Raw genomic sequence first — 11,310 nt, 5'->3', positions numbered from 1 at the left:
TCCAAATTGTTTCGGGGGTGGCGCTTTGCTCAAAGTGCACACGTCTGTACACATGTTCACACTAGTATGTAATAAATGGAGCCGGAAGATACGGAGAGCCGCCACAGTTAAAGGGACACTAAAGCGAAACAATAAATCAGGTTAGACTAACGAAGCATTGTTTGAGAACCCTGCAGGCAGTCATTTAAAAAATAGTTTGATTATTAGATGAGAAAATGAAGGTCCAAGTATTGGTATTTGAATTTCGTGCCGAAACCCCAGCACCGGTACGTCAGCATGACGTCAGGAATTCCAAAGTATGTTTTCACATTTGGGCCGCGTTGGCTGAATAAAGGTTCCCGAAACTTGCGTTGTTTAATATTTGGTTCCTTTATAACACAATGTAATCAATCTGTACTGCTATATATAATTAGTAGGCCCTAGAAGATGCCATCAAAATCCAAGACGTCGCAGCCCCCAGGTGCGGGAACTTATGTAGGCGTCGCCACCCGTATTTCGTTCTTGCGCTTTATCTGGCTTACCAAACGTCTTATCGTTGTAAGAGTGGTGTCTTTGGTGTTGTAGAACGGTAATTTACTGATGCAGAAGAAATAATTTTTCACTTTAGTGTCCCTTTAAGGCGAGGAACACAACAGTATCGCCTACGCATAAGAATAAAAATCTGGAATGGTACACTATTGCGCAATCGTGGCCGAGGTCTATTTTTATTCTGATTCTCGCCTTAACTGTGGCGGCTCTCCGCATCTATTGGCGCTATTTATTACATACCAGTGTAACCGTGTGTACAGAAAGTCTCGCATGGTACCGAAAGGTCTCGAGTTGGCAGCCTGTACAAAAAATTGATATTATCAAGCTCTGTGCCCACGACTCCTTGAAGAAATGATCGTATCCGTTACCACTGGCTAAATTATGTGGAGTCACTTAAGGACTCCACAAAAGGCTAAGGTACCAGCTTTTTAAATATGCAGTGTTCACAGTTCGGCACCATGACATGTGCATTAGCGTTCCACTCCGAACTTCCACATCAAATTCTTGGCTGCAGTGTTATGTGCCCTAGCTTGTTATGTGATGTTATGTGACCCAGACATGGCCAGACGAACGAAACACAGCAGTTCCGCCATAAGCGGGATAATATCAAAAGTCGTACGTTGTTCGCTCATCACGATCAATATTTCTCGGTTTCCGACAAATGGTGCCGGAATAACAGGCGCCGACGCTGCCTATCGCCTCACGGAAGAAACGAGGGCTCAACGGAGTCCCATTTTCTCTCCCGAGAGGGCGCTATGAGCAGCATTTCAAGGTATTCTGCAGGCCGAGGCAAAGTCAAATTACTGCGCTTCTCTCCACAGTGGTACCAAATTTACGTATACCATGTGGGAAAGTTTAAACACTACTTTATTGAGACATGATTAACTGTAATAAACGTTTGCGGTCGTGTATAACTTTGTTCTTTAGTGAAGTCATAGGAAGATGCATAGATAGAATTGCAAAATGGTATCCATTTCGCATCCAACGGCATCCAACGCTGTCTCTGGCTCGCTGGTGCAACGTGCTGCTGAAGCAACCGGGGAGATGTGGTGAGGGTTGGAGTGGGAGGGTACTTTAGAAACGTCCACCTAGTGGACATGTCTATTTCGTCAGCTGATGAAGTGCTGATTTGGTGGGGGCGCCTGTCGCCTCCTGACCTGTAACCCAGCCCAACCAATCAGAACTTCAGCAGAAGGTGAAATGGACACTTACAGATTACCCCCTCCCCTCCCCATATTGTACTGTTCAGCCTGCTCCGTAAGTTCAAGGGCTCGCCTTATGTGAGGCGGTTACGGCATCCACATATCAGGGGATTATGTAATATATTCTGTTCCGTGTCGCCAAACAAAACGGTGCTTGTTTGAGTGAAAAATGTAATTAATTCTATATGAAGAGAAAGTGAACAGTCTGTAGCGGTTATACAGAAGTTAGCAAAAGGATAGCTTATTTGATACTTATAATTACGAGTAGAGGACGGCTAAGTAGTAAATGCTAAAATAACTCCTCCCAAAATTGCCAGAGGAGCAATGATGGCCGAAGTTGAGGAAGTCGCTGTCCTTGAAGTTCCGAGAGTCCAAGCAGGCCTTCAGGACGCTTTTGTCGGAAAGTTGCCTCCATAATCAAGATCACTATTTTCTAGTTTAGCGGCACCTTAGTAAACAAAGAGTTTCGTGTTAGCGTGGGATAGAGTCCAAAGGTTTTACAACGATGCCTGCCGAGCTGTTTTGAGAAGATACGATAAAGATTGTTTGCTCATCGTTGCTTTTTGACCCTTCGCACTGGTGCTATCTCGTCGCCATAGCTGCGTTGCTTAGCGCATACGTCGCCGTTGTGTGCTCCAGTGCCAAGCTCACTATAGTGTGGCAGCGTTGGTCTTCAGCACTGAGGATCTCTTCAACGTCAGCCAGTGCGACAACAAACACACCGTTTCTTTCGCCTTTCCGGCCAGCATCGTAAACGGCGGCGAGAATGGGGTCGTGCGTCGAGAGTGAAATAGTACGTCACGAAACTAGACGGTTGTGGAGAGAGAGAGAAGAAGAAGTGGAGAAAGAGGGAGCGCTGCAACTGTCAGCACGGTGGCTCAAGGACGCGCGAACACGACGCAACTGCCGAGTGTGTGGCAGCGTGGCTTCTTGTTTTGACTTACGACGGCGTGCGTTTCGGGCTTGTCGTAGCCTGATGCGCCAGTGACGCTTGAGACTCGCCGTCACAGCGTCCCTCTACACAATACGTCGGATCCTATCAGTGACTCCATTTTCATTGGAGAAGCCCAATCCATTTTATTGGATTCAGGTGAGTACAAGCTGGGCTAAGAGGGAGCGTTGCAACTGTCAGCACGGTGGCTCAAGGACGCGCGAACACGACGCAACTGCCGAGTGTGTGGCAGCGTGGCTTCTTGTTTTGACTTACGACGGCGTGCGTTTCGGGCTTGTCGTAGCCTGATGCGCCAGTGACGCTTGAGACTCGCCGTCACAGCGTCCCTCTACACAATACGTCAGATCCTATCAGTGACTCCATTTTCATTGGAGAAGCCCAATCCATTTTACTGGATTCAGGTGAGTACAAGCTGGGCTCACCAGATTGGCTAAGCGCAGGCAGAACTCGACGGGTTTCTCGCCCCGAGTTCCTTTCGAGTTTGTGAAGTCGCACATCGGAGTCGGTTTCGCCTTACAGCCGTTGTAAATTTTGAATAGAAAAATGAATTGCAAAGTCCATGTGCTATTGAGGCAGTGACTTCTTTACGGATTCAGCATGTGCTTATCTTGCGCCTGAAGAAAAAAGACAGGAGAATGAAAGGATCGACTCTGAGACGAAGTGTTATCAAAACGCGAAACTGCCTCTGAACATGCTAGTAGTGGCCGTGAACTATTTCCTCTCAAATTATCGTTAAAACAATCCATGCTTGTATTTGTTTTTGTTTTTTTAACATTGGCGAGCGTTGCTTCGTAAACCGCGCTCATAATATGCCGTTTCATTTTGACGTACCATGTATATTGCAAGTATTTATGGCATGCGAGTTAAACACCACTACATTGGCAATGGAAACACCATTCGTAGTTTTTATTATTTATTAATATTATTATTTTGCTGTCATGGAATCTGTGGATATTCATGGTGGCTACGATTTCATGTGGTCTTTGTGTGTGCGTTTTTTATAATATATTTATTATTTATAATATATTTATTTATATTTATATATTTACATATATTATGGGGGCTAAAATACTGTCGCAGCTGTGCTTGACACAAGAAGCAGGCGAATATTGTAGTACAGTCAATATGTCCAGGATATGCCAGTTTGTCGTTCCAGTTTGTGGGTCGAGTTCATTTTAACTTACGCCTTGTAATAGTGGGATGACTACAATTAGGTTCCAAAGATTTTGCGCTTCTTTAATGAAACTTACTCCTTTGCTAGTTTTAAACAAATTAGAGCTGATTTTTAAAAAAAATATATGCATTTTTAAAAGAATATATCAATGGTTAATTCCGCTAGTCAAATTCGACCACTACGTGAGTTACTAAGGTCGTGCAAGACAGCTTCATAGCGGTACTACGAGAATAAATAGGTATGGAAGAGTTCATAGGGCTTCGGTATCGCCGTTTGAGCTGCTGCGCATATGCTGACCAAATAATGAAGAACTTCATTTTAAAGTGTTACGGTAAATCTTTGAAACCACCAGGCAAACATGCTATCGATGTTAATTAAGAATGGACAACTAAGCACATTATATAAACTTTTGAAAGGAGATAGAAGAAATGCACTGGTTTTGATTACTTCCATTAACTAGCCCAATAAAACAATACGAGCCCCCTTAAGCGGTGCATGTAAATCATTTCGGAGCTTTAGTTGCGGGTCGCATCATATAAATTCGACCCGCAACACCACAGCAAAACTACAAAACGACTGTCAGACATTCGCTGCTTTTCAAATACGGGTAGTCAGGACGGCGGGTGCAACAGCTAAATGCTCAATGTCAAAGCAACCAGTTGCCTTATAACACGCCCCTGCTCATCGTGAATTTAAGAGGACAATTTACCCCTTGCGTTGTTATCAAAATGTACGACAACAGAAAAACCGCGTTGGCCGGCATACCCGCTCTACCTAGCTTCATTAAAAAGGACTGACAACGAATTTTCACTTTTATTTAGCGCAATAAAAGCTTACCTGTCAGGGTGTCTAATCACGAAACGGTAACGCGCAAAACGCCATGAAACATTTTTTTATTTGAATCTTTCGATTTGCAGTGAGGATGTAGCCTTTCGCTGCAGAAGCATGCTGAAAACAGTGAGGTGAACGCGATAGCCACTATACGCGTGCTTTCGGAGGCAGGCGACAAGTGTGGCCGTAGCTGCGAGAAAGTATTATTTCGTTTATGAAGCCAATGTTCCTGCGATTCATGTTTTGTGATGAGTTAAATTATTTCTACGGTAATAGTGTTACGAGCCCCGTCACAATAGCTACTTTCTGTGCCTGCGTGCGCGCGCGTTTGTGTGTGTGTGTGTGTGTGTGTGTGTGTGTGTGTGTGTGCGTGCGTGTGCGTGTGCGTGCGTGTGCGTGCGTGTGCGTGTGCGTGCGTGTGCGTGCGTGTGTGTGCGTGTGCGTGCGTGTGCGTGCGTGTGCGTGCGTGTGTGCGTGCGTGTGCGTGTATGTGTGCGTGCGTGTGCGTGTGCGTGCGTGTGCGTGTGTGTGTGTGTGTGTGTGTGTGTGTGTGTGTGTGTGTGTGTGTGTTTCAGTAACCATCATGTTTTAACATGATTACCTGCCTTCACCAACTAGAACAATTACTCTGCTGCCGATAACATCACAAAACTCGTATCTTACTATTTTATCCCTCTCTCGCTCTCTTTCTGCCCACATTCAACCGCTTTTCTTCCCCTCTGGCGAATAAGCGCTGGCTAATCACTTTTCTTTTTAAATAAACAGCTTTTTTTTTCTCTATCTCTCTTTCTTAAGCGCGCAGCAGGACGCATAATGACCTCATGAATTTCGGAAAACGTGACAACACACTCTGCCCACTATTGCTATTCATCAGACTCGCCGACCGCTGGAGGACTCGGAACGTAGAAGCAAGAGCCAGCCATGAGCGCTCTTCTGGAGAGGCTCGCCCTGTCATCCCTCTGGAACTGGCGGTGGATCACCACTGCACTGGTCTTCGCAGTATCCTACTTTGTCGGCCGTTTCTACCAACGGGTTTCCAAGTACCCCAGGGGGCCATTCCCTTTGCCACTGGTCGGAAACCTTCTTAGTAAGTGATTCACAACGCCTTTTCTATGGGGGGTAGGAGTTACGATAAAGAAAAGCATTAGCAGTAATTGAATAAGAATTCGTACAACTTTTCCGTTTTTGTGTACGTTATCGTCATAATGCACCTGAAGTTTTTTTGGGGGGGATTTATCGTTTCCTTATTTGTGTGTGACTCTAGCGCAATAAAGCGAAATCGTTTTCTCGTGTTTGTTGCCTCAAGCATGTCTTTGCTGTTAGATTAATTTCGCGTGTTTCCTTGCCATACTTTCCTGAGCTGAATGTTTAACTTGGGGTAACCGTCCGTCATAGCTGACATATTAGCATCGCTTGACATGGCAAACAATTGGTAGGCCTAACTTAAACCTTACAGTTATACCATCGTGCGCAAAGAAACGATTGTTGTATCCTCAGCCTTCAGGATTATTATGTGAACTCTGTTCCGCACACTCCAGAATTCTATGTATTTAGGGAGTGCCGCAGGAAGTTGCCCGACGGTGCTAATTAATTAATTATTTAATTGCTCAATGGTATAGCTCAATTTGGGATCCTGGCCAGATAAAACTATCTAACCTTTCAGATTTCGTCCAGAATCTCAGCACTCTGATTATTTCGATCAGATACTTTATGAATAGTTTCTCCATCAGCCACCATACATATCGCCTCACACTGATCATTCACAAAAAGTTTGCGTACCCTTTCGTTGGCACAAAAGTATACTCAGACTCATTTTTACCAAGAAGCTCGGAAGACTGGAACCACCTCCGTGCCTATATCACATAGCAGTCCTGGTTAACCTCCCTACCTTTCATTTATCATTTGCTCTCTTTCTCTTTCTCTCTCTCTCTTAACTACAGGAAATTCAAGACAGCTGATAAAACTCGTGTCTTTTCTTGTACCTCCTCTCTATAAAGCCACGGGCTGACTGAAAGCATGGTAATCGATAATTTACCATACGAATAATTAACTAATAATTAGGTGCCTTGTAAGTACTAATTATGGAATTTAATTGTTAGTTAGTGTTTAAAATGATTTGTTATTGATTATTAATTAGGCAGAACAGTTTACGGAATAGAGACTGTCGCGAACACGTTCGGCGCACAGCGAGTTCTTGTAAGTGAAGTATTCGTTTCATAGAGGAAGCACTAGAATAACAAATATATAGTTAGAACGAATAAACCGAGTGCTGTGATTCAGGACGAATCCTGGAAGGTTAGATAGCTTTACCTGGCCAGGGTCCCAAATTGAGCAGGCATATTCAAGTTGGTGCCTAACCAATATTTTGCAAAAGTGAAGCTACTGGGTGGCGGTGCCGATGAAATGTTTCGACATAGAAAGCCGAGAACTCGACTTGCGCGGTTTATAACACAAATTACATGAAGAATCAACGATAGCTGCTGTGTTATAATGAGCTAGAAATATCGTTAAGAAGCCATGGCTGTTAAGGGTGTGTTATTTAGACTGTAATGGGCAGGATTAGCAGAGTAATGGAACAGCTTTAGTAAAGTGTTCGGCAATAGCTTTCTTAAAGCTCACTGTAGCTTATGCACTCCTTTAGTGTGTGCAGGTACAGTGCTGCCACTAGTTTCTTTATCATAGCCAGAAGCTAATCTTCCCGACTTTGTATATCATTCACAGTTTATGCTTTTGTTTTTGCTTTTAGCAGAATGTACGTTATATTATAAGTTACCACAGAGATGTACTTTACTTAAATTATTTCCCCCCAGAGAAGCAACAGTAGCTGACTCGATAGCACTGTAGCTAGAGAAATGGATTTTAATCGTGGTGGTGGTGGTGGTGGTGGTGAATTGTAGCAACAGGCGGGTTTAGCCTGGCGAACAAGGCCGGCAATTGCTCCGCCCGAGCGTCTCGCACAATACCGCTGAAGGATTTCACCATATGTCCATCAAACCGGTCTCTCTTAAGAAATCGATGAGGAGACGTGGAGTTTCTTTGCGGGCTATAACTGATCCCTCGGGAAATATAAGGTCTTGCAGGCGCGCATGCGGAAGGTCCTTGTTTTGCAGAATTTTCAGGAGAGTGTCTCTTTCATCTTGGAATTGCTGGCAGGACCACAAAAAGTGCTCAATGTCTCCTGTCTCGTTGCATGCCGTACAGTTCGGAGAATTGATTCGCCCCGTTTTAAATAACCAGGCCGGTGTATTAGCAGATCCTGTCCTTATTCGATATAGAAGTGTGGCTTCCTCTCGGTGCAATCTCTTGGTTACGCAGGGCATATGCGGTGGAACCCAAAGCGACGCAAAGTGATTTCGAATGTCAGATTTTTGCACTTGATTACTCTTTGGAGCCTTGATTTTGGGAGGTTGATAGAGTGCTGCGTATGCAAGCGCATCAGCTTTTTCGTTTCCTGAGATGCCAATGTGGGAAGGAATCCACTGAAACTTTACTGTGAAGCCTTTGTTATTGAGTTCTTTCACGATGGCTAGTGATTTGCGTGGGAACTTGAGGGATGGCAAACCACGGTGTATTTGTTGCAATGCGGCCTTCGAGTCCGTAAGGACAACCACATTCTGCGGAGGCAAAGTCTTTAGTTTGCGCAGCGCAGAAGCTATTGCTACGCCTTCCACAACTGTCGACGAGGCTATACAGTCCAGACGGCCAGACCACGTATATCTTAGAGAGGGAATATAGACTGCAGCTGCACAGCGGTCTTCGTCTGCCTTGACAGAGCCATCTGTGTATACTTGTAGGTGATTCGGGTAAATCGTGTTCAGGTGTTCCAGGACTAATGACTTCGCTTCTGCAGATGGAATGCAGCTCTTTGATTGCAATCGTGGTACACTTAAGTTGCATGTGATGTCCTCGAATGTCCAGGGTGGTTCTATCCTTTCCCTCTGTCTCGAGCAGCGCAATCCTAATACGCGAAGCGTGTTCAATGCTGCATAAAAATGTGAGCGCGGCCTGTTACCTATACGTCGTAAGAGGGCTCTACCGGGCGTAGACTCACTCAATCGTAGGAGCTGGATCATCAGAGCCTGGGAAGCCTGGAGTCGTAGAGGGCGTGACTCAGCTTCGTAGAGCACTTTCTTGTTTGACGCTGGCTGAGGGACTCCAAGGCAAAGTCGGATACCTTTTCTGTGGATGGCTTCTAAGCGCTCGTATTGGCTGTCTGAGGGTGACATCAGAGGTAGCTGATACAGGATTCGACTGGTAACCAACGCTGTATGTAGTCCTAGCATCGACGTCGGGTGGTTGCCCCAGCGTATGCCAGCGACTCGCTTGAGCACATGTAGCCTGGGTGACGATGACGCCACAACGTGGTCAACGCCGCGGCGCCAGGGTAGCGTGTGGTCTAAGGTAACGCCCAGAAATCGGACGTTGGTGACTTGTCGAATCTGGTATCCGTCCAAATTCAGCGTCAAGCGTGTAGATTTTCTTTTCACTCCAGGAAATAGTACGAATGATGATTTCTCTGCTGATAGCGATAATCCAATCGTTGCCAAGTGGCCCTGAATGGCTTTTACTGCTCCCTGGGCTATTCGTGCGAGGCGGCGATGCTGGTAGCCGGAGACCCATATGCAGATATCATCGGCATATATAGATATCTTCACTGGTGTTCGATGATTTAGTACTCTTGGGAGGGTACTCATGGCAATGTTAAATAATAAGGGAGATAAAACACTTCCCTGTGGCACACCGCGAAATATACGTATTTCATCGCTCAATGTGTCGCCAAGACGAACTCTGATGCGACGATCATTGAGGAACGTATGTATGAAGTGCAAGAGATGACCCGTGACGCCTATAACTTGCAACTGGCTGATGATGGCTCTTTGAGACACGTAGTCGTAAGCCTTAGAAACATCCATGAAAACAGCAAGTGTAGACAGGCCATCCGCACTGTAATGTTCTATGTGGCTTAGCAGGTCCAGCACATTGTCTTGAGCGCTTAGACGCTGCCGAAACGCAGTCATGCACGATGGTAGTTTTCGACCCTGCTCGACATACCAAGTGAGTCTTGTGCACGCCATCTTCTCCATTAGCTTCGCTGCACATGAGGTCAGTGATACCGGTCTGTATGAGTCCAGAGCTGCAGGGTTCTTTCCAGGCTTCAGAACCGGTACCACCCATGCTACCTTCCATAAATGTGGGATAGCCCCACTGGCCCAGATTTGGTTAAAAAATGCCAGCAAATCACGCCGTCTCTCAACCGGTAGGTTAGTCAGCATCTGATCACTGATAAGGTCAGGTCCCACCGCACAGCGACGTCGGAGGCTGCTCATAGCTAGTTCCAGCTCTCTGATTGTGAAAGGAGCATCCATTAGAGACGACGATAGCGGCGGGGGCTGGTTGGTTGTGCCAGCTGACCTTCCGGAAGAGTATATTTCAGCGAAGGCATTCGCAAGACAAGTGAGTGTCTTGCCTAACTTCAATGCTAGGGCTTCAAATGGCTTGTTTGGTCGAAAGTTTCCAGCAAGGTTATTAACGACCCACCATATCCGTGGAACTGGTGTGAAGACCGATAGGCTTGCACAAAATGATGTCCATTGATCTCTTCTTAGTTTCCTTGTATAACTTCGAATTACTGCGTTAATCCTGTTGAATATAGTCTTCATTGGTGGGTCGCCCTTCGTCCTCATCAGCCTCCGTTCCGCTCTTCTACGGGCAGCGCATAGATTTTTTAGCTTTAGATCCGGAGCGGGGAAGTGGTCGGGTAGCTTCAGCTCAGCGGTAGCCAATCTCTTGCTACGTAGCATGTCCGCGAACAGGTCTCCAGATGATTCGCTTAGGCCGTCCCTGTACGTATCCCAATGCGTCACCGGACAGGATCTTCGGCCGTTGGTTCTATATCCAACAATGTTAACGAAGACAGGAAAATGATCACTGCCCATTCTATCTTTACTAGTCGTTGACGATGCGAGGATGTCCGTTGAGTGTAACGTCAAGTCAATGACACTGTAAGAGGCCGGTGGTCGAAAAAACGTTGGCTGTTTGTCATTTGCCACGCATAGTCCCTCGGTGTTTAAAGCACTAACAATTTGCTTTCCACGTGCATCAGTCGCCTTGTCGCCCCAGAGAGTATGGTGCGCGTTGAAGTCGCCGTATATAATCCTAGGAGCTGGGCAGCGGCTGCAGAGGTCTCTTATAATTTCTCGCATCGTGACCTTCAGGCGAGAGCTCACATACACGGAGGCCACGCTGAGGCTTCGGTTTCCCAGCCGTACTTGTACAGCAGTGACTTCCAAAGCACTGCTGCAAAGGTCTTGCACTGGGAGAACGTAATGTGGGATTTCACGTCTCACATATAGCTTGGCGCTTCCGTTCGGAAATGTCGGAATACTTTGGTTTCCATGTGCGACATAACCAGCACTTGATCTGGAACTTGGAAGACCAGCCTCGGACAGGGCCAATATCGGCACAGGCATGTTACGCAATAAAAGCGACAGTTCAGGTAAATGGCACGCAAGACCCGCACAGTTCCATTGCATAATAAGTGGCACCTGTGGACGAGATGGTGAACATTGTGTCCTGACCGCATCCATATTGACAGGTGCTTTAAAAAGAGGCGGAGCTGAGAA

General features: G+C 46.0%; 1 protein-coding gene across 5 annotated transcripts in view; it reads left to right on the top strand.

The window, feature by feature from the left end:
• The first annotated feature begins 460 nt into the window (after positions 1-460).
• The window catches only part of LOC142571933 (cytochrome P450 1A1-like), a 28,861-nt gene continuing 18,011 nt past the window's right edge, over positions 461-11,310 (top strand). For 2 of the 5 annotated variants that reach the window (XM_075680665.1, XM_075680661.1), the window contains exons 1-2: positions 1,584-2,820; positions 5,562-5,774. In XM_075680665.1, coding sequence (XP_075536780.1) covers positions 5,609-5,774 — 166 coding nt within the window. In that variant the 5' untranslated portion in view covers positions 1,584-2,820; positions 5,562-5,608. The other 3 variants (XM_075680663.1, XM_075680664.1, XM_075680662.1) reach the window with 3 other exon arrangements.

This window comes from Dermacentor variabilis, chromosome 2, assembly GCF_050947875.1.
Source record: "Dermacentor variabilis isolate Ectoservices chromosome 2, ASM5094787v1, whole genome shotgun sequence".
Lineage (NCBI taxonomy): Eukaryota > Metazoa > Arthropoda > Arachnida > Ixodida > Ixodidae > Dermacentor > Dermacentor variabilis.
This window is presented reverse-complemented; position numbering and strand designations above follow the sequence as displayed.